The sequence below is a fragment of the Lasioglossum baleicum genome, chromosome 14 (genome assembly GCF_051020765.1).
Source record: "Lasioglossum baleicum chromosome 14, iyLasBale1, whole genome shotgun sequence".
Taxonomy (NCBI): Eukaryota; Metazoa; Arthropoda; class Insecta; order Hymenoptera; family Halictidae; genus Lasioglossum; species Lasioglossum baleicum.
This window is the reverse complement of record NC_134942.1, coordinates 5,886,319-5,908,290: the sequence shown is the minus strand read 5'-3', so window position 1 is coordinate 5,908,290 and position 21,972 is coordinate 5,886,319. Positions and strand designations below refer to the sequence as shown.

At 45.1% G+C, this 21,972-nt stretch overlaps 2 protein-coding genes across 2 annotated transcripts in view; one reads left to right on the top strand and one right to left on the bottom strand.

Annotated features, from left to right (window-relative positions):
• The first annotated feature begins 852 nt into the window (after positions 1–852).
• LOC143215695 (carboxylesterase 1C) lies at positions 853–14,994 on the top strand. The gene is made up of 4 exons (XM_076438038.1): positions 853–1,228; positions 2,966–3,239; positions 9,612–9,721; positions 11,322–14,994. The coding sequence occupies exons 1-4, from the start codon at positions 1,064–1,066 to the stop codon at positions 12,645–12,647; spliced, it is 1,875 nt and encodes a 624-aa protein (XP_076294153.1). The 5' UTR covers positions 853–1,063; the 3' UTR covers positions 12,648–14,994.
• Rap1 (RAS oncogene family member Rap1) overlaps positions 14,522–21,972 on the bottom strand; it is a 37,066-nt gene continuing 29,615 nt past the window's right edge. The window contains exons 2-4 of the mRNA XM_076438045.1: positions 19,074–19,353; positions 18,327–18,608; positions 14,522–15,627 (exon numbers count right to left, since the gene is read on the bottom strand). Of these exons, the coding sequence (XP_076294160.1) occupies positions 15,538–15,627; positions 18,327–18,608; positions 19,074–19,256 (555 nt within the window). The 5' untranslated portion in view covers positions 19,257–19,353 and the 3' untranslated portion in view covers positions 14,522–15,537. The remainder of the gene's footprint in view (positions 15,628–18,326; positions 18,609–19,073; positions 19,354–21,972) is intronic.

The window sequence follows — 21,972 nt, the reverse complement described above, 5'->3', positions numbered from 1 at the left end:
ATACGGAAAAATTTGCGGTTCGACGCTCTAAGGACAAAATCCCAAAGTTGTACGACAATAAGTACCTTCAGGCTGCGCGTTGAGCCGGAAGTTTGAAAATTTAGGAAAAATATCGACATTTTTAAGAATATCAAAATCGAAGTATATTCTGTTATAGGTGGCGTAAGGGCAACCGAAAAGTATGATTAAACATAATTAAACACATGTTTTAAGGAGCGCAAATGCTGAATTTATATATATTTATACTCCCTATGTGCGTCGAGCCACAGCTTTTCCCGTGTGGGGCGTTTGCGATTACGAAAAGAATGTTTTTTCGATCCGGTCTAATAACCAACCCCCGAGAGTAGATGCAAGCAACGCCCGCTCTAGCGGTTACGTCGCCCATATTTTTTAAATAAAGGTACATATTTTCTATTTTTGATTTTGGCCATTTCGAAACTTCTTAAATATATGAATACTAAAGGTCCATGTTATGGTTGTTATTATTTGGTTCTTCAAAATTCGTCAATTTGACAGAATTATAATAAGGAATGATTAACTCCGTTATTCCTTGTCACCCTGTATATTCATTAGACTCTGTTCAGAATCTTCATCACGAGTCTGACACGTTATTGTAGGGCAAGGGGTTTAAGGATTAATAGAATCTTTTCACACAGATTGACATTCTTACAATCACTTTAGTACCTGGTAGAACGTTGAAAAATTCGGACCAGAAGAAGGCAAGCTAGCTCCGAGGGGTGGCGAGCCTGGAAAAGTCTCACCTCTTCGAAAAACTGAAGAATTCGCATCGGGGGACGGTCAGGGTGTCGAGATCGCGATTCTCGCGCAATGCTAGCGTCTGGACGATGGCAGTCGAGGTAGGTGTACGCCGAAGGGAGCGAAGAAACGGCGAGGGCGAAAGAGCGCAGGCCTCGAGCTCCGCACCGCGTCGTGTTCGAAGCTGAGGAAGGAGAAACCTGGCCGAGGGTGGTCGGCTGGAGTCACGCAACGGCGAACCGAGACCCGGGAGGCCGACGTCGGGGAACCGCCGATTGTTTCCGAAGCAAATCAGTCAGTCTGCAGAATGAAGTGTCCGGCGTGGCTCGTTCTTGCTCTGTTCTCGCAGTTGTTCGCCGGGATACCGGTGACGCGATCGCAGAAGACCCACGACAAACAGAAACAGTCGCAGCCGCGGCACGGGCATCTCGAAGTCAGGATCCCGGATCAAGGAACCGTCCTCGGCAAGGAGGTGCGACAATTTTCCTTTCACGATCTTCAAGCACACAGACGCACGCACGATCGTCGTCGTCGATGATTCCGCCTCTCCTCGTACACATACCCTCCCCCCGCGGTTGCTATGCGATTCAACGAAACACCGTTTCGCGACTATGCGGTTACCCGACGATTTCCCGCCGCGAACTCGACCCTTTTCGTTTCTACGTTTGGTTCTCGAACACCATTCCCTCGCGGTGCCCGCGGACCTTTGAACAAATCGAATGAAAATTGAGAATACGGAACAGTGCCGTAGAGTTTCTCTTAAAAGTAGTTGACCCGCGCTACCGGCAGTCTTTTCTCAAGAAAATTCAATTGATTTTTTTCACCTGACGTCACTGAACGGTAGAAAACGTGGCTGGATGTCCCGGACTGTGCAACTTCTCTGTGATAATACTTGTCTTCATTGATCTCCCTCGATTTTATTGGAGGACGCGATTTATTCGAGGCTGTATAGTTTGAACAAGTTGAATAAAATTCGCGATCGCGGTCGTTCTAGAGGATGATTTTCACAATTGTACAACGTTTGAATTTCGCAAAACTATTGGGAGCACCTGTTTTATTTTTACCGCGGGTAGGTTAATGTTTCCCTTACGTGAAAGTGTAAGCCGTCACACATTTGCTGCGTAAGACACAGCTGTATGCGGTCGAGACGCATATATCACTGTCCCGGCACGAAAATCCGGCGGCGAGGGAGTCGTTGGAATAATTACGCGGACAAAACAGAGGAGCATGCGAGCGAGTCTGAATCGTTCGAATCAACTCGGCGCACGTGCTTCTACTATCAGCTACACATTCACCGAGTTTCACCTATCGGTTTATAAATTTTAATATTATAGATTGTTTCTCTCTGTCTCTCCCACCTCGAAAGCGTTGCGACAAAAGAACAATTTTTTTCCGAACCGTGCCACTTCGGTCTCATTTCAAAGTATAATCGCTCGGCTCCCTCGCCCTCTCGCATTTCCGCGAAATGATGCTGTTATGTGGAATTTAATGCACCGATTACTTCCACACACAGTTTCGCTCATGACATTCGTTCATTAATATGAAGAAATTACCATTTACCTCGTTGCCGAGTTTTTCACGGGTGACGGCCCGCCCACGACACGACACGATTGCTGTGTTTCGTCGTAGTTATGTCTCTTAAAAGGTGTTCGGGTCTTTGCAGTTCTCGCGGCGATCACACCGTTCACGTGTGTCTAAATAAATGTATAATTTAATCGAAATAAATAGGTAATTCATTTTAAATATTCTTGATGGGCGAAATTAATTTGCAAAAGGGCGAAGCCGATTTACAAGAAGGTGAAATTGATTTGCAAACGGGTGAATTTGGACTGCAAAACCTATAACACGTGGATTTCCCTCCATGTTTCCCTCCATTCAGCGAATCGGTTCCGTCCAGATCTAAAATCCGCGCTAGGAAATTAGCCAGTGGCAGTGAACTCCTCGCAGGTTCAAACAGAGATCTCTGCGAGTAATGTGTCTTTGATCGCCACGCGGAACGAGCGGATCAACGATCGTTACCCGGCGCTTACAGTGTTTCAAAGCCTGTGATTGCAGGTTGTTCGGAGCCGATTACCCGCTGGCATACGCTCGGCCAATTTATCGAGCTCGATCTCGGGTTCCGCGCCCGGAATCTCCCTCTCATTCACCCTGAAAGTTCAGCGAGTGCGCTGATCATGAATACGAGATTTTGCGACTTTTGCGAGCACAGATACCGCAGAAAAGGCCGCCGGCGGTAATACAGTACCTGGGGATACCATACGCGCAACCGCCAACCGGTAAATTACGCTTCTCCGCTCCGGTGACAGACCCGCTGCCATCCTGGAGCGGTGTCAGAAATGCGACGCAATTCGCACCCTCCTGCCAGCAGGTGACCAACAGGCGGAAACTGCATGAGAAACTGTACCAGAAGCTGCTACCGACCGATCAACCCGATCCAGGAGTCAGCGAGGATTGCCTCTACCTGAACATCTTCATGCATGACGGTAAGTTCAACGAAAACCTTGAGATATAGCTTTGGCGACCGTGATTTGGTCTCGTTCACTCTCCGCACGTCTCAGTGGCTTTTTCTGGAATAAGTATGGGCAATCAGCACGCTAGATTGCCCCCAGGGGCAACGCTTTAGAGCTAAAGTTAGAGTGAATGTTACGGTGAGAGATCGAAGGCTAGTTGTCCTGTTAACTTTCAGTGTAGGGTGGTCTGTGTGGGCGTGGCTTCGTTGCAGTTGATTTTGAAAGAGTGTGACAGCCTCTCTTGTGACTTCCACGTTGATGCGATAGAAGATCCCGCTCTTTCTCTGTCTCTCCTCGTGTGAAGGGGGCGTAGCTATTGTTGAGTAGGCGTGGCTTCGTTGCTCTCGCGTTCTAGACAGTTGGAATAGTGTCCCTGCCTTAAATCCTCCAAAAATCTAGCTTTTGAGACCACAGTGGCCCTGTATTTTGAATTCTTCGATCCAATAATCTTTAATGAATATGCATCGAATATTTTGGGCGTGGCTTCGTTGCTCTCGCGTTCTAGACAGTTGGAATAGTGTCCCTGCCTTAAATCCTCCAAAAATCTAGCTTTTGAGACCACAGTGGCCCTGTATTTTGAATTCTTCGATCCAATAATCTTTAATGAATATGCATCGAATATTGTGGGCGTGGCTTCGTTGCTCTCGCGTTCTAGACAGTTGGAATAGTGTCCCTGCCTTAAATCCTCCAAAAATCTAGCTTTTGAGACCACAATGGCCCTGTATTTTGAATTCTTCGATCCAATAACCTTTAATGAATGTGCATCGAATATTGTGGGCGTGGCTCCGTTGCTCTCGACGAACAATAGCTCAGACCCAAGAGATAATGTAACGTAGCTCCTAAGTAAAACGCGCGGCCAACTATTCTCATCCAGGAAGAATTCCGCAGCGATGCATCGGTTTCCCCGAGTAAATAGTTTGCGCTCATTAAGCAGTTAGCGTACTGGCGTCATTAGCAAGCCAGGGAACGCGACGGAACGCGCTCGTCTGACACAAAGACCGGCTTCTCTCGTGTTTTTCGCCTGCGTTGATAGCACGCCCGATGAAAATCCTCGATAATCGTCACGACAACGTTTCTTCCGAGTAACACTTAAAGCAACGGCGACACGCGATCTCGTCAGCTAATGATGATCAAGCCCAAGTCCCGCTTCCTTTCTTCTGTTTCTTCGATATATCATGGGTCAGCGCGCGGTGTGACGCGATCCTTATCGCGACGTACAAAAGGCTGCGATTAGAACGTCGTCGTCGTCGTTCGTGGCACGGTCGTTTCGTTTCGTTCTCGCGGAAGAGATAACGCGATTAAACAACTCTGTGACCGTGAATAACGAAGAAACGCGCACAATTCTTACATAAATCGATTCCTCGCTGAAAACCGAATCGAAATTGTCCGAACAGTTTCCCTCGCGCGACGACTACTTCGCGAAGGAATCGTCTTCGACGATTGGGGGCCGCGCGGTTGTAGACGCCATTTTGTCGCACTGTAATCAAGTACTTGATTGTTATTTTTCTCGAGAACGAAGGGTCGTAGAAAGAAATTGCAAAGGGGAATTTCGCTTGATTTTGCGCGGCGGAATCGACTCGAAGGCTGAATGTCATTTGCAATGCGCACCTTGTATGAAAAACACGGGCGAAAAGGTTAATTGTGCGTGTTCCTGCGTCCATAGGTCATGGGATATCGATCTCGCACGCTCTACGCGCCAGGAGAGATCCTTAATTATGCTCGCCGGTCACTCTACGGTTAACAATAATTCCATATCCGCAGTAATTTTCTGCTCCAATTCCTCGATTGACAATAAATGCCGGCTCTGCGTGCCGGGTGTACGTAAATCTCGCTGTTTAAGGATGTCGGTGAAGGACTGGGCTAATGCCGGCATTACGGGCATCATTTCGAACTAATTTTGGATGTCTCATGCTGTTGTCGTGAGTCATAAAAGTCCGCTCGAAGGTCTGCGGCTCGCCGCGCCGGTTCCACGTTCACGCGAATCGATATCGGAACCTATCGAAGCTCGGCGGCTTCTTCTGGATTGCTGTATCGCGATCCATCGTTCTCGATCGTTTTTTTTACTCTACGAATTGACGGAACTACGTTTCCCGGTGCGCAGTGAGCTCGCAGAGTTTCTCCGTGTTAACGAAGGGAAGTCGACTGTGATCGACGTCGCACGATACTCCCGAGGATAAAAGTTTCACGTAATAATTTCAGGCGCTATACGACGATCTTCGATGACCTTCGCCGGCTCGGTTTATCACGTGGCAATTTTTTCTAAGGCTAGGATATGGGTCGACACCGGTGCTCACTCGAAATAGCAACCACCGGCAATTATATCGAGACGATGCTATCGTCCAATGACGTACGATTAAAACGATTCTCTGACAGATATTTAGGAACAGCGCAACGTTCACGGGGTTTCCCTGTGATTAACTCGCCCCTTTAGCCACGACGGGGTATAGCCGGCTTCCGGTGACCTTGACTGAAACGAGAATCTCCGCTGTTCCGTCGTGCCTGTGTTGAACAGTCTCTAGTTAATCTGTTTTATCTTTATTGTAACTATATGATTAGATCGAGTAGAGAATACTAATAAATTTCATTCGTGTCCTGTTTACGCTCTGTTCGCCATGCTGTCTCACACAGAAATTGCGACTCCAGCGAAAAAGGAACCGCACGAAAGTCAAGAATTTGTTTAACACCGGCGGCACGAGATTGGATCTTTATCACGATTATACCGCAGGTTCTATGGAGAACGTTTGTTACGAGAATATCGCTTTATTTAGACCCCGCACCGGAACAACCGAATTTCCATTTAATTTCAATTAACACCGGCGATGACTTAATAGTATTTTAACCCTCGTAACGACCCTCGGAAAGTGTCGCGCGAAGGATCCCGGAACGGTGCTTCACCTAATTTTATTTCACACATTAGAAATCAGACTGACAATTTCTGCTTTATTTCATTGTTCCGGGTCGAAATAAATGCTTTTTCGGATCCAGTGTAACCTGTTCTGTTACGCAACGTATTAATTGACACGAAACGACTCGTTTGGCACAGAGAATTGCAGAACTGTACCGCATTGGCGCTATTCGAGAGTCTTGCGTTTCGAATAGGGACTGCGAGACAGGACTCGGGAGAAACGGAAGTCACGTGTTTGTGTCACGTGCGAAGGGTCGGCCGTGGGGTCGGAAAACAGGAAAAGGGACATACGAATCGGGAAATCGTGCCCGATCCCGGCGGCCGACACCCGGTCGATATAGAAACAGCCAAGGAGTAAGAGTAGCAGTAACTGGCGCACGTCGTGGCACGCGATCTTTTAGGGTCGGTCGAGATGTTAAGATACTGGTGAGGTCGGTCACGAAACCACCCTCTCTTCCACCCCCCGTGGCACTCGCTTTCTTTCGCATTCTAGTCCCGAATCTAATCCCACAGGACTTTTCCATCAGCCCGGAACATCATCTTCCTCTGATTCACCTTCGCAGGAATTAGTCTGGTTCCTGATGGTGGAACTAGTCATTTTGATTCAGACTATTAGAAGTTTCCGCCAATTTCCGGACGATTATCTCACGTGATCGATGTGTATCAACAGGAGCCCGAACTACTCCCGCGACTGTCTTTCAACCCCTTGCGATTAGATCCTTTCTGCAGATACAGTGACGAGGACTCCGTCGCTCATAATTTCCTAAAAGAACAGGGATTTATTAGATGACAGAGAAACAGAATTTTATTTAGGGTTTAAAGAAATTAATAACATACATGTTCAGTAGTTGGGGTACATAATCTGCGTCAGACTCGATATTGTAGAGTAAGGGGTTAACTACAGGGTCTGGTAGAGTGAACCAACAAAAACATCCTGTAAACAGGAGCCAAGTTCCTATGGCCGTAAAAAGTGGTGAGATCAAACAAAATACGGCCAAGTTCGTTAGCTTAGAAATACTGCTTGCAATACTGAAAAAAGCGTTTGTACAAATTAGTTTAAAAGTACGCTATTTAATTTTTAAAGTGTTACATGGAGGGCTACATTATTCAAAGTTGGCCGATGCCTAACACCTTTTATGGCCATTGGTTTAAAAAGTAACAAGTTTGAATAATTTAGCCCTCCATGTAACTCTTTGAAAATTAAATAGCGTTCCTTGAAACTAATTTTTACAAACGCTTTTTTCAGTATTGCAAGAGGTATTTCTAACCTTACGGCCATAGGAACTTGGCTCCTGTTTACAGGATGTTTTTGTTGGGATTTCATCAATTCTTGATGAAATTTCATCAATTATCAAGTAGCTATTACTCTTACCCCTGATTCATTAAATGCTAAACATTTTTTATCTTTAAGGTGGACATTAAGTAAATTAATAAATGCATGTTCGTTTTACTACCTATTTATACCTATTTCGTAATGTTTTTTTTTTTATACAACCCCTTTAATGTGTAAAATTACAAACTGTGATAATTATTCCCTCGAATGTTTGTTATGGTGGACCTATGTACCAAATTTCAAGCTTGTAGGTCAATGGGAAGTACCCAAAAGGTTTTGATGATCTGTCAGTCAGTCAGTCAGTGAGAAATTTAGCGATTTTTCAGGTCCTATATCTCGGAACCTACTAATGTTAGAAGATTAATGTTTTGTCAATATTAAGACATGATAACATTTAACAAGTGTACGAACTTACATCTCTCCATCTGTCTCCAGTGCCGTGTTATAAGCCTCTAAAAAACGGCTAAGTTGTTTAAGAATTTGGCTGGTGCACTACCGTGCACCTAGATTATTTGGGAGATTGGGACGAATTTTAACAGCAGGTTTAAGGTTGTAGAGATGCATAAGTCAAAGGTTGAAGGACTGATCCTCGAGTACCATGTTCCGGAGCATATCTCGTGGTCTATCGTGGTTGACGTTCTATACTAAAATCGCATAAATCTCGGGGCCCAGTTCGGAAGAATGTGTGGTTCCGACCCAGATCTCTCGTTACACGGTCACCAAAAACGAAAGGTAATAGCCCGAAACTATTTGTCAGCTGGAGGACCGTGGTTCCAGGCGAGATCGCCGATAAACCGCTAATAAATTGTCGCGGCGTGGGTGGATCCCGTGGAAGCTATTCCTGGACGTCTCAGACACCATCGTCGACCGATAACGAAAACCAGCCACGAGGCTTCCTGTGTTACCGGGCCTCTATCTCGCTGGCATCTAAAGCGTCCCACCGTGCAATGGCCTGAATCTCTCCTCGACCTTGGCACGCTTCAAAAACTGAGCAGCCCCGGTGACGCTGAACAATCCCCCGAAATTAATTATTCAACCGCCCCCGTGAAACCTACTACACCTAACCCAGACCTCAACGGCGAAATTGTTTTATCCCTCGCAAGAGTCCTTTTACTCCACTCGCTGTTCCCACTGGATTGATCACTGGTCTACCGTGTTATCATTGAATTCTTGCTTCTCTCATTTGTTCGATAGCTGAACCTTTGCTGATAGTGACTGTCCTTTCATAATACTCTTGATGAAAGCTCTACTAGGTCTGTTAACGGTTCTTGCTGCCTGCAAGATATGTATGTAAATGATTGAACATGGTTAATTGAATTATTTCCTGTCGACAAGTTGATAGTTAGATAACGTTCTTTTAAATCCTTACTTCTTTTATTTTGTATTCCATCATTGGCACGGTAATTCTGTTTGTAGATTTTCCAAGAGGTTCTTGAAGCTTCGAGCAACCCTCTGCTCGATGATTACACTGCGGATTTTGTGAATCTATAACAAGAATGTTGAAACTTTAAACAGAACATGGCTTTCTAAATACTGTAAGGATATCGAATATTTTATTGAAATTATGTATACGATGTGTCTTTTGCATAAAGAACCGCAGTCTGCTCAAGATTGATCCTCTTTCGAACATAATAGATAATTTCATAATTGTTCCTTGCCGAAGGTTCGAAGACCAGACATAATCCTTGGCTGGTTTTTCATTCCTCCGTGTTTGGTTTGATCAGTGAATGTTCGTTTTCGGATCGGAGGCGTTCTCGAGGCTTCGAAGCGGATTGTCTCATGGCGAGCAAGGGGATAACGCTATGCAAATAGTGTCGCGATCGATTCGCCGGTGCAACCGGAACCGGGGATGCAGGCTCATTTAGTGCGAACGCGAGTCCATGAATTCCTCGGGTTCCAGTGGCCGGTCGCCTCTTCGGTGGCAGGTTTCTTTTCCATCGGACTGCGTGATCGATAGCCTATTCTCATCTTACCTTTCGGAAATCGAATATAACAAAATATCGAGCCGGCCCAGAAATACTCTGAAGCCTTGAACATCTCGATAAATAAAATCGTTACTCGTGCAAATCGAGAGAAACATTGTAACTATCACAATATTCTCCCACAGGATTCGAAGGGGAGGTTGATCGGCCAGTTATGGTGTGGTTCCACGGGGGTGACTTCAACACCGGCACCCCTGCCATCTGGGACGCGAGCTATCTCGTCAACAAACAAAAGGTAACTTGCATTCTCTTTCGTTCAACAAAATCATTCGGTGCCGACAAAAAACCGTCCTTCTGGTATTATTTTCCAAACGTTTCGAGACATTCTCACTTAAACGTAAGAAGATTCGAAATACAGTTTAACAAATTGTCGGTCCGCGAGTTAAGTAAGTTTTCTCTGATTTTCTGTTACTTTTGTCGAGAGTGCCGGACGGTGGCAGTCAGTTGAGTGAAACGTTGGGAAAACGATTCCGGAAGCGCGTGGGAGTCTCTGCCGCAAAAGATATAGACTCACCCCGATCGATTCGGACTCGTCCCACGTCGGAAAAATCGCGGAGAAATCGCGGATAGCGTTCCGACCTTAGCACACATTCTCGGGAAGAGTCGCAGATTAGGAATCGATGTGGCGAACGCGGGAAGTCGACAGAAAATCGAACGGAATTAGGATGTTTCTTTGCGTGCCGGCTCGGGCCAAGGTAAATTCAACCTTTGGAATCGCATTACGGGTCCATCTATGATGCATGCTTTATGCACGGGGGAGGGGGGGGGGCAATAAATGCTAATGCACTTCTACGTTCCACGGAAACAGATTCTTAACACGAGCGTCCTGAAAAAATCGTATACATAAAGAGGTAACGACGTCGCTCGAGCTCTCTCTCGACCGGTTCCGTTGTTCCCTTACCATTCCTACGGAGTAAATCACGCTCGGATGAAATGATTGTCTGTGTTTTTGTAAATGCTTTATTCTCGGTTGGAAACACTCCATTACTATAAATACGCTATCCGGAACAAGTAATTCGTAGCATGTTGGAAAATCTATTTGGTAGAACACATGGAATGACACCACAGAGTTCTCGAGTAAATACTAAATTCGACACTGCGACCGTACTCGTTCGTTCGTGGTCGGTCAGTGTGCGGCGCGCGATTTTGTAATTCCTAAATTTCTTCATTTTCTTTTGTTTCTCGATATTCGTTAGGTTTAGTTCGATTCTCGTTCGAGCTACTCGGACCATTCTCTAGACTAGTTGTCGAACGAGCTCTTCGGAACTCCTCGACGTTAACAATAACACTATCCAACACCCGTCTCGCAATCTGGCAATGCGTACGGGAGGCTCTTGCAGAGTTCGATCCGCTGAACACGAAACTGCGAACTGTGTTCCTCGATTCCTTACATATTCAATTTCAATGAATAAAAGGTAGATCTTCGAAAGACATGCAATAGGATCTTCGGCTTGTATCTATAAAATCTGTACAAATTTTTCGTTTGAAAAAGTAAGCACCTTCCGATGGATAGAATGTATCTATATTTTCGTTACGAAACAAGATTAACCGTTTGCACTGAGCTTGAGAAAGGTGAGACGTGACGAAACATATGTCCAGCAATTTGCTTCGTAATAGAAAATTCTGTAGAGTTGTTCGAGGCTCGAAAGCAATGTCCAGATCCTGGCTCAGCGGGTCAGAGTTCGCGGGAGTGCCGTGTGCGCGTTGCCAGATCGCGGGGAAAATATGAAAAACGATTGGACAGCGTGGTAAAAGGGAACCCGCCGCTTCCCGGTTCGAAGGATGTCTATCTTAAAGGCTACGATTAACATCTACGCGACCGTGTGTTCTTCCAGGTGATAGTGGTCACGGTGGCCTATCGTCTGAACATCCTGGGCTACTTCACGACGACGGACGGGGAGGCGCCTGGGAACTACGGCATGTTGGACCAGGTCGCGGCGCTGGACTGGGTGCAGAAGAAGATCCACAAGTTCGGTGGTTCGGCGTCGAGCGTGGTGATATTCGGGCATAGTTCAGGGGCGATCAGCGTGGGCCTGCACCTAATCAGTCCGATGAGCAAGGGCAAGTTCTCGAAGGCGATCGCGATGAGCGGAGACGCGGTGACCTCTGTGGGTTCTCCTCGCGCGGAGTTGCCGGTGGTCGACATCATCGCGGAGAAGTTCGGATGTTATCGACGTCCGACCTCGTCTTTGATGGAGTGTCTTCGTCGTGTGAACGTGAACATCCTGGTGCGCGAGTCCTCGGACATCGAGACGTGGGGTCCGATCGTGGACGCGGAGACGAACAACGCGACGGAGCCATTTCTGCCGATGCATCCTCGAGACGCCGTGGATAGCGGTCAGCTGAACAGCGTGCCTTTTCTAACGGGTTACACGAACAACGAGCAGGCGCTCGCTTACAAGGAGTCGCTGGGCAAGGGCAACTCCGACGGCAGGATGTCCTTGAACCGGTTCGAGATGTTGATCACCGACGAGTTCCTGTCGGCGGTCTCGAGCCTAGAGGACAACTCCACCTGCGAGACCAGACCCGAGATGGTCGCCGACGCGGTCCTGTTCTTTTACAAGCCTCATCCACCCAGCAAGGACCAGGATGTCCTTCGGGACAGGTACCTGGACCTGCAAACTGAGAAGAACTTCGCTGCTGGCCTGACTCTCCTGGCCGGCCGGATCTCCAACGAGAAGTCCGCGTTCGTCTACAGGTTCGACTACAGACCCGAGACCAAGTTCGCCACCAGCGAGCTCCCCAAGTGGGCCGGTGTACCGCACATGTTCGAGCTGCCGTTCGTTTGGGGCCTGCCAGGCTTACGCGGCAACACCATCCAATGGAACTACGCGGACACACATATGGCCGAGGTGATGACTCAGCTGCTCGCCAACTTCGCCAAGTCCGGGATCCCTTCCGCCCAAAATGTCAAGTGGGAGCCGTACACCGAGGAGAAGCCTGGGATACTGATCATCGGCAAGACCAGCAACATGAGCGACGGGAGCGACGTAGACTACAGGGCTCTCGCATTCTGGAACGAGTACTACCCCAGGCTCCTCGAGGAGGCCATGAACAACTGCTGCAATGTCACCAGTGCCGCCACCGAGCCGCGGGCTGCTACCCCGAAGATCGCTATCGGTGGTATAGCGATCGCAGCGTTGAGCTACCTCGTTTGGTAGACGATGCTGGAGGAGGTTCTATTTGTACAGGCTCGACTGAGGCTTCTTGTTGGTCGACCGTTCGGGGTAGCTTGGTGTACGCGAGATTGTAAATAAAGCGTTGTAAACTGTTTCCTTAGAGTGTGATAAATAGACCGCGGATCTGGTGCGTTTGTACGCAATACAAACCTGAGATAGAGACATCGGAAGAATTGAACGGTGTTGGTATTTTAGAGTAATTAGAATTGACTTGGAGAATTTTAACAGATCCGCAGTCTAGTAATAAACATATCGACTCCAGTTTTCCTTTAACACTTTCAGGGCCACGTCTCCCGAAAGTGGAAGTTGTTAATTGCGTAGCAAATTGAAATTGCAAGCTGTATAAAGTATTTTCAGTATCCTAATCGTAACTTTCTGCGTGAACATTGAAAGTGTTAAATTAAGTGCAGCGAGGGGCTGAGCAGTGCACTAAATTCTTCGGGAGCAACTGTTGCGTGGTCCGGTATTTCTTTTTAAATGGGAGGGGTTGACTTTTTGTCGTCACGTTAGCTCTAGTGGAACCGAAGAACATTTACTTAAACTATTCTTGTTTATTGTGCATATAGTTACAGAGTTGTGAGCAAATCGCTTTCAAAGGGGAACTCTCCAGAGTTTAGAAGAAAAAAAATGAAGTCGATATCTTCGTTATATGAATTTTAAGAAAACAGATTCTAACACTTTATTCGGCACACCCTGTATATGTACACGAGTGGCTCCTTCGTGTGCTGCTGACATCTATTGTACACTACTCTCGGTTAGCTATTAGGTCATCCCCCAAGTTGTGCCGCGATTCAACACTATCTTTCAATGTAAAATAATAATACTTACATCTACCTTTAACCATTGGTGTATTGACTATCATTTTCAATTACGTCCTGCCACCTAGCGATCAGCTTCTCTCGACTCCATTTTCAAAAAATTAACACTAGAACAACTATTAACTAATAACTCTTTTACAATACTTTATCAAAAGGACAAGAATGTATCTATCTAAACTTTCAGCAGGTTTTGTTTATAATATATAGTTAAAGAAATACATTTATTGAAGAATTCTTGATGGATGCATCTTTACCATCGCAACAATCGAATATTAAAAATATTAGAACAATAATTAACTGTTGGTTGACCCAATCACGTTGACGCTCATTCTTCGGGCTTTTTCGCACAGGAAATACTTTTGAAACATTTCAGATACTTCTTAGAAGGTATAAATAAGATACGACCGTTTATGTACATGGAGTGCTATAGAAAACGACACGACTTATGGAATGACCTAATACTTTACAAGTTAAATCCTGCTTAGATAGTTCTGGTTCCGTTCTCTATGGCACTTAGGAACATCTCGGTGACTCCTCGCGGGTGGAAGAAGCCTGCCAATGCATAAACATTGTTAACAACGGAGATCGGGGGTAGGAGCCGCCGCAAATACAACCGAAACGCTTGATACTACGAATAGATACAATTGGGATCGCCCGAGTGATTTAAATACAGGCTGGAACCCTTCAAGGGTGGTTTATAGCGATCCCTCCGTAGCGTCGCTGTTCTGGTCGTGCTAATTTCACCGAACCGTTGGTCGATCGAAGAAGAAATAACTTCGTTATGAAGGAAACGATTTAGTCTAGAACGATTGTAAACCGATTTATATAGAATTTCTTCCGTAGCGTCGCGCTTCGTTACGGAGGAAACGTGAATTCCAGCCGATTGAAACCATTCAATCCGTCGTTGGGGTACAGTGGCGAGGGAATGGGGGACGTATGGTGTAGAAGCAAGGAGGACAACCACCAGCCTGGGCTTTTCGTTCTTATTTTTTCCATAAATTGTTAATTTTTTTTTTGTTAACATTCACTGAGAGATTTTTTATTATTTGCTTTAATACGGAGAGATATAGAAAAAACATATATTGTTCGAGAAACAAACGGTTGATATAACTTATGAATATTTTGATGCTTTGATAATAATTAATAATAATAATAATAATAGTAATAATAATCATCGTGTGTGTGTGTGTGTACCGTCTATGTATAATTATTATATTATATATATAAGAGAGGTGCGCGGCGGGCGATGCATGGGGGCTGGTGGCCTGCGCACGCGCACGTCCAAACATTTTCTTTTTGCTTTTTCCATCCTTTTCTCCTAAATATATTTATATATTTATATATATATATATTTATATATACTATCATTAATTAATCAGATTCTTCTTCTTCTTCTTTCCTCCTCTTCCTCGTTCTTTCCTCTTCTGCCGCCACATCTCCTCTCTTCTCCTCCAACGACTCCATCATCTCCATCATTCTCTATCCTCGTCATCCCCATCATCATCATCATCTCCATCATCATCATCATTATCATCATTATCATAATCATTTACTTGTTTGTTTCTTGTTTAATGCAAAACGCCTACAATGATAACCGACGCCACGGGGTCTCGTTAACACTAAAACTCTTTGTGCGCCTGTGTTTGCGCGTGCACACGAGCCACCCCGGGACCAACGTATATACAACATTATTAGTTTTTCCTCGCTGTTCTTCCACCCTCCTCCCAGTACTCTCTCTGTCTCTCTTCTCCCTGTCTTTCTGTCTCTCGCAGGTCCTCGCGTCATTGTCACCTTCTGTTCCGGGTGTTCTACGACTATGTGTACTTCCCGTGTCCGCTCCACGCTGTGTCTGCCTCTATTTACTTATGATTCCGTTCAGCCCCCCTCCTTGTCGCTAGTGTTTGCTCGGTAGTCGCCTGGAACCCGTCTGTTGTCCTCCTTCACGTATATCCGGTTCTCTGACTCGTTTCCTTTCCTTTCCTTCCCTTTCTTCCTTCCTTTCTTCTTCCTTGTCCACGCAGGAGAGTATGGGCGCTTCTGCTACGTCCCCTACTTTACAGGAGTAGGCACAGCGATTTCTTTTTCTGCTTCATCTTCTTCTCTGGCGACTTTTTGTTGATTTGCCGAACCAGGTCGTAGAAGATCTGCAAGCAGCCGGTTAAACAGTGGTCATTAACGATGTTTCCGGTTTTTAAGCTGAGGGACTGGTTTGGAGAGAACTGGGTTAGTAGATTGTTAGGGGAGAAGAGGCTTTGGCTATTGACAGGAGGGGTGGGGAACACAAGGGTTTCATCCCCCTGAATCGCAGACTTGGCTGTTCGGAGAGATGCGACGATTCTTTTTGTTCTGTCGTAGAGAATAATTTCTTGCCATTAATCTGTTGGCATATTTTAATACTAGATGATGTCTTTAGAGGCGGGTGCAGAAAAGGCTATGAAAATGGTACAGTTACCTAATGGATTCTAAATAGACTGTGAAACTTTAAGCATTTATTACTTTAATAACATTCAAACCTTTAACCATTAACTGAAGTCGTTCGAAAATGAATGAAGTCAAGCGTATCAACTTCGAAGTTCCAGTATCTCTGGAAAAAAAGGGAATCTCGCCGAAGTTCCGCAGTCTAATTACAACTGGCGAACGAAGCCGGTCGCCACCCCTAATTCCGAGGGTGATTAACACCCCGTTCCAAAGAATGGTCTTCGAGAGTCTCCGGGAAGAATCGAGAGGTACCGAGCGCGCGCGCGTGGCTACATTATAAATTAAATTTATTTTCGAATAATGATCCTGGGTTTTGCGGGGGTGGTTTCTATTCTCTCAGCGCGGCAGACAGCCCGGTCTATCGATTCCAGCGACTGCGATTGTCTCCCGAACGACCGTTAAAGTGGACCTCTAATTGTGGCCGATAAAACTTTCAATTTTTCTCTCTCTCTCTCTGTCTCTCTGTCTCTCCGTTTGGTGAATCTGCAGAACAGCGACCTATCCTACGGCTTCAATGATTTTTCTGGATATTTCGTGGGGAAAAAATTGTTCAAAATATTTTACAACGGATCCACGAATCATTGAAATGGCAGGGTAAGTAGCTGTTCTACAATTTAGTGCTCCAATTACACAGCTGGATTGCACTTTCGTAGAACGGTCACGACAGAAGTAATCAAATGCAGAGAATACAGACGGATATGCTCGAAGGGAGGAGAGACGAGAGAGGGCTCATTCAGAAGCATTTGCCTGTACATTCGGCGTGGATGCTCCGAGCGAAGAACGCGTCCTTTCACGAAGAAACGTCCTGGCGGAGAGGTAAATATTTTCGGTCGGCAACGGGCAGCCTCAAAACGGCAATTCCAGCAAACAATTTTCAGTAGAATCTCCACGGAAGTCGGAATCTACACCGGCAAGCTTCGAGTCGCGGCTCCGCAAACCGGAAACTGTGTTCTGCTCGTATCGAAAAAAATTCCCTTTTCATTTCTACATCCGCTTCTCCACCGGCAAAGCGGCACTCGGTTGAAATACTTCTTGCGAAATGTCAACGTCTGTCGCAACTAGGTCATCGGTGGATCGCAGATTTTACGTGAACCTCAATTTTCGTCAATTATTGTCCCAAAAGTGTCTTCGCAATGTTAAATAACACGAATGCGTAAAAATAATTCCGTCTCTCATTTCTGGAAGGCTCGAAGTGCTGAGAATCTATGTCGAACTTGCAGTGTGTGCATTCATCGAAAACGAAACTTTTGGGACTGCCTGATATTTTCGAAAAATCGAGAGAGACATTGCTAGACTGCGGATCGTTATGCAAAATAAACATCTCCCAATGCTCGTCCACATTCAATAAATCTTTATCTCGACTATCTATCGAAACACGTCGAGGTTTGATTGGTATCAACCGAGAAGATTCGGGCTCTTCATCGAACGATCAATTGCTCACGAAGAAGATGACGAAGCTAATGACTCCGACGTTTCCAAGTAGCATGTAAGTAGTCATCAACGAGCTGCGTGTCGAGCGCGTTGCACGCTAGAAGCCGAGAGAATCCTGCGCACGGCCTGGAGTGTGCAACTCCCACACTTAGGCGATTGCATTCCCACATTCAATTAGAATATCTCGGCCTTCGTAACGGTCTTGAACTCCCACACGTCACGCTAATTGTCAACCAACAATGGCCTCCTGAACAGACTACTGTTATTTGGTAACAGAACGCCACCGCGGTTTTTACAAGCTCGGTATCAGCGAACGCCTCGCGGGATAAACCATCTGGGTTTCGTGTTCTACATGTTCTTCTCTCGGAATGCAGCCTCTTTCACAACGCGATCTCGGTGCGAAAATTAAAGTACACTGGCATTTCTCATTTTTCTGCGAGTCTCTGAATCGTTCTAGTACCGTGGAGACTCTCTCTGAACGTTCTGTTATCCTGTAACTGCAGATGACACTTCAATGATTTTTTAATTGAATGTTGCTAAGCTGTATCCACCGCTAGATCTTAATTAACACTAAACCTACCAAGCACTAGTAGTGACTGTACTAAAACACAAAAACTGAAAGACTCTACTTATTTGTGTGAGTTTTATTATAACATGTGTGCTTGATATTTACTGTTCCAGTAATTATAAAATAAAAAATCTGAAACACAGTAGATTTAGTGTTAAGTAATACAAATTGATGTACAACTTCTTAATATTTAATTGAAAAGATCATTTGAATATTTCGCATTGAATGAAATTGAGAAGGACTGTATTCTGAAGAGAACTATGCATAGATCTTTGGATGGTGGATTGAAGGGAACAGGTTCGTGATTTCAATCTGTTTCGGGGCAAGGGTCTGGCCGGACAAAGGGGCAAAGCGGCCTCTACTCACATCGATAACATTAATTTTGGCTTTGGCAGAGGTCTCCATGAACGCACAGTTAAATTGTCGGGCAAGGTTGACGCCCTGCTCTTTGCCCACTACCCTCTCCTCCTCTAAGTCGCACTTGTTGCCCACCAACACCATCGGTACGTCATCTGTGTCCTTCACTCGCAGGATCTGTTCCCTGAGGTCCTGCAGGTCGTTGAACGTTGACTGCGCCGTTATCGAGTACACTAAGATGAAGCCCTGCCCGTTCTTCATGTAAAGGTCCCTCATGGCTGTGAATTGTTCCTGGACAGACGAACCATCCCACGTTAACATTCTCGTCGCACAATGATTCAAGATCGAGCCGATTCGATCAGGATTGATAAGATTGAAGACCCCAGGCACTTCAAGAGATTCGGGAAATTTCAAAACTTCGCATAATATAGAAACACGCAAGGGTTGACGGTGGAGGAAAATAATAATAAAAACTGTAGAAGATCTTGAAAAAATAAATAAAAAAATGGGCTGGTATTATATCCGGTCGTTAAGTATGAAACTTGACAAATAAAACACAAATTTCAAACACATTTGTCGAGTTTCATACTTGAAGACCTGATAGATGAGTCTTTTTAAATGATTTTTCAATATTTCCAACCAATAAACGGACAAAGATTGTAATTGAAAGTAATTTGATGCAGTTGAGTACTCGCGGTTCGCCGGTTAGAGGATGATGATTATGAAAAAAAAAAAATGAGCGTGCGTAAAACTCACCGTTCCGGCTGTGTCTAGGATTTCTAACATACATTGTTGACCGTCGACCTCGACCTGTTTCCGGTAACTGTCCTCGATCGTCGGGTCGTACTTCTCGACGAAGATTCCTTGAACGAACTGGACAGTGAGTGCGGACTTGCCTACACCTCCACTGCCCAACACCACTATTTTATATTCACGCATTTCCTTGCCCTAATTCCCTGTGCGCCTGTGGTCACAGCCGAAGAGGGGTCACCGAATCCGCCACGTTTTGCTCCCCTTTGCTCGCAGTTGAACGGACCTGAAAACCGGACCACCAACTTCTTACACTCGTAATTCTTCCACGGACGATTTATGGTCATTTCCGCGATTTCCGCGCGACCATAAACCAAAATATCCGACGATCTACGACCGCAAACCCGTAAACCCCGTCTTCACCGAGATCTGATACATTAAATCATGTGCACACTACTTAACAGACGTATCAGCAACCATAACATCGAATTTATTTAATAAAATAGAACGGTTTATCGTAGTCTGTTTCTACTTCCTTGCATATTATCTTGGAGAATTAATCTGTAAATGATATACAAGTAATTGCACGATCGATGTGCAGTGGCCCACATAAGTGTTCGTGCCTAACCTTGTAAATTATAATCTTTGGAAAATACATTTTCGCACATCGTTTCGTAAACCAATGCTTCTAATTGCTAACGAAACATCAGGTCGTTTGGTACAATTGTAAAAAAGTTGTTCTGTTTTAAAGGGCGTACGAACACTTTTGTGGGCCACTGTACGTATTAAGCGATAGATAGCGTGTTAAATGAACGTTTACAAAATCATTAGGCGAGAAGAGAAAGTTGGGAACCGCTGCCCTAGACTGTTTTTTGTTCCCTTATCTATTTGCCCGGATATTACTCAATCTAATTCTATCATAATATCCGTAGCAGCATAAATTAGTCCACATTTACGCGCATTATGCGGTTAATTGCTTCGAATCAACTTTATAATAGTTCGGATTTCAACATAGTTCACCCACTGTCCCAAATTATTAGCTGTAGTCGTTAGGTAAATCAATTCGTAGCATTTTCTTCGCGAATTATAAACGTTCAATAGTCTTATAAACGCTTAACAAATCATTGGATAAAAGATTCGAGTTCAAGATGAAGTTGAAACTTCGACGGTCACGAATTAATTTATACATCCAATGAATAATACAGAGCTCTCGAAGATTCCATCTTCGCAGTTTCACACTTCCAGTTTTCTTGTTTCCTCTCGCTGTCACAGAAAAATGACACGGCTTTGCGTCATCGAGCGTCGATCATAGTTCGCTGGAAGACGTAATATTACATCAGCGGTGTATAAATTATCGAAAAAGCCGCGTTAACGAGGAATCTCCGGCCGCGATTCAATTCGATTCTCGAAACCGAACGATTCAATCCGGTTCGAGAGGATTTCGAATGGGGCTCCTTTGGCTCGCCGGCCGAAATTGAAATCACGAGATTTCATTCATAACGATCGGAAAAACGAGCACCGAGAGCCTCTCTCCCACTCTCCTCCTCTCCCTCTCTCCCTCTCTCTCTCTCTCCCCCCCTCTTCCCAGAACAGTTTTTTCCCCGCGCCTTCATTGTCCTCGGCTGGAAAACTTTTTCCGTTGAACCTTTGTTTGTAAATGAAGGATGGCTATGCCCGAGGGTTCACCCAGTTTTCACCCCCGCACCCCCACCTTTTTATTTTCCGGCAGAACCGTGAAACAATAAAACACGTCACGCGTTTCCGGTTCCATTTCCGAAATGGACGATAACAATTTTCACCCGGGCCGTCTCCTCTCGTTGAATTATGTATTCTGCCGCGATCAAAGCACGGCTTCGAAAATCCTGTGGGTCTTAAAACTGGAGAAGCAGCTATTTCGAAGATCCGAAATCCAGTTATTTTACATGTGCATGATTTTTACAACGATAACGGAGAAAATTGTATGCATATTATCGATTTCTAACGAGGAATTCTGACGATTTCATGTTTTGCATGAAAATGGAGAAGAATGAATTCTAGAACAATTTTTGTCCGGTCCCGGAAACACGGAAAATGTTGGTTTTTCATAGCAGTTATTTCGAATAAAGGTTCTCCGCCACTGTTTTAATTAGAATCTTTGTGCGAGAGTTCCGAAACAATTATTTTCGCAAGTGTTCCGAGCCCAGGGCAAGAGGCACATTGCAGTTTGTAATTCGCGTTCCCGGAGAGGCGGCTGCCAGCGATTTTATGGGATTCTATGGTTTCGGAGTACGGGATTCGTGGAAACGCGATCGCGAGATAGGAAAATCCGCTTTTCAAGTTTCTTCGCTCGTTCCCCGTTTAACTAGCGCACTGCGCCTGCCTCGTGCACGCAATGCGCCATTTGTCTTAAAAACTAGACAAACTTGCCGGATTGCGGCACCGAGATCTAATAGAATGATAATCGCCCTCTGCACGCCGGGTGTCTTCAAAGTCAATAATCTCCCGCGAAACTAACCACTTTCCTTAAAATCGATCTCGCGCAAAAATTCACGATTCAACCAAAATTCGGAATTTCTTCCAATAACTCCTGAGACTGAACTTTAAAAACATTTTCGATACACATTCTCTAAAATAAGCTCATTAATCAGCCCCGTTGTCTAAAGAGAATTAAATGAACTTTTCATCTGTCCATCTCTTCGCTCGAATAAAAATTTGTAAAAAAAAAATCTTGTTAGAAAATGAAAAGCGAGACGAATCCCTTGGATCTTCCGAATCGTGGACGAGAACTGTGGCAAATAAGAGTTTTAATTAACGTTTCTCTCGGGGACAGCAGGTGCGAGACTCTCCGAAAATAATTGCGAAGAGATGAATGTGAAAGCGAAGGAATTTTCGAATGAGAGAAAAAGAGAGGAAGAGAGAATTTGCC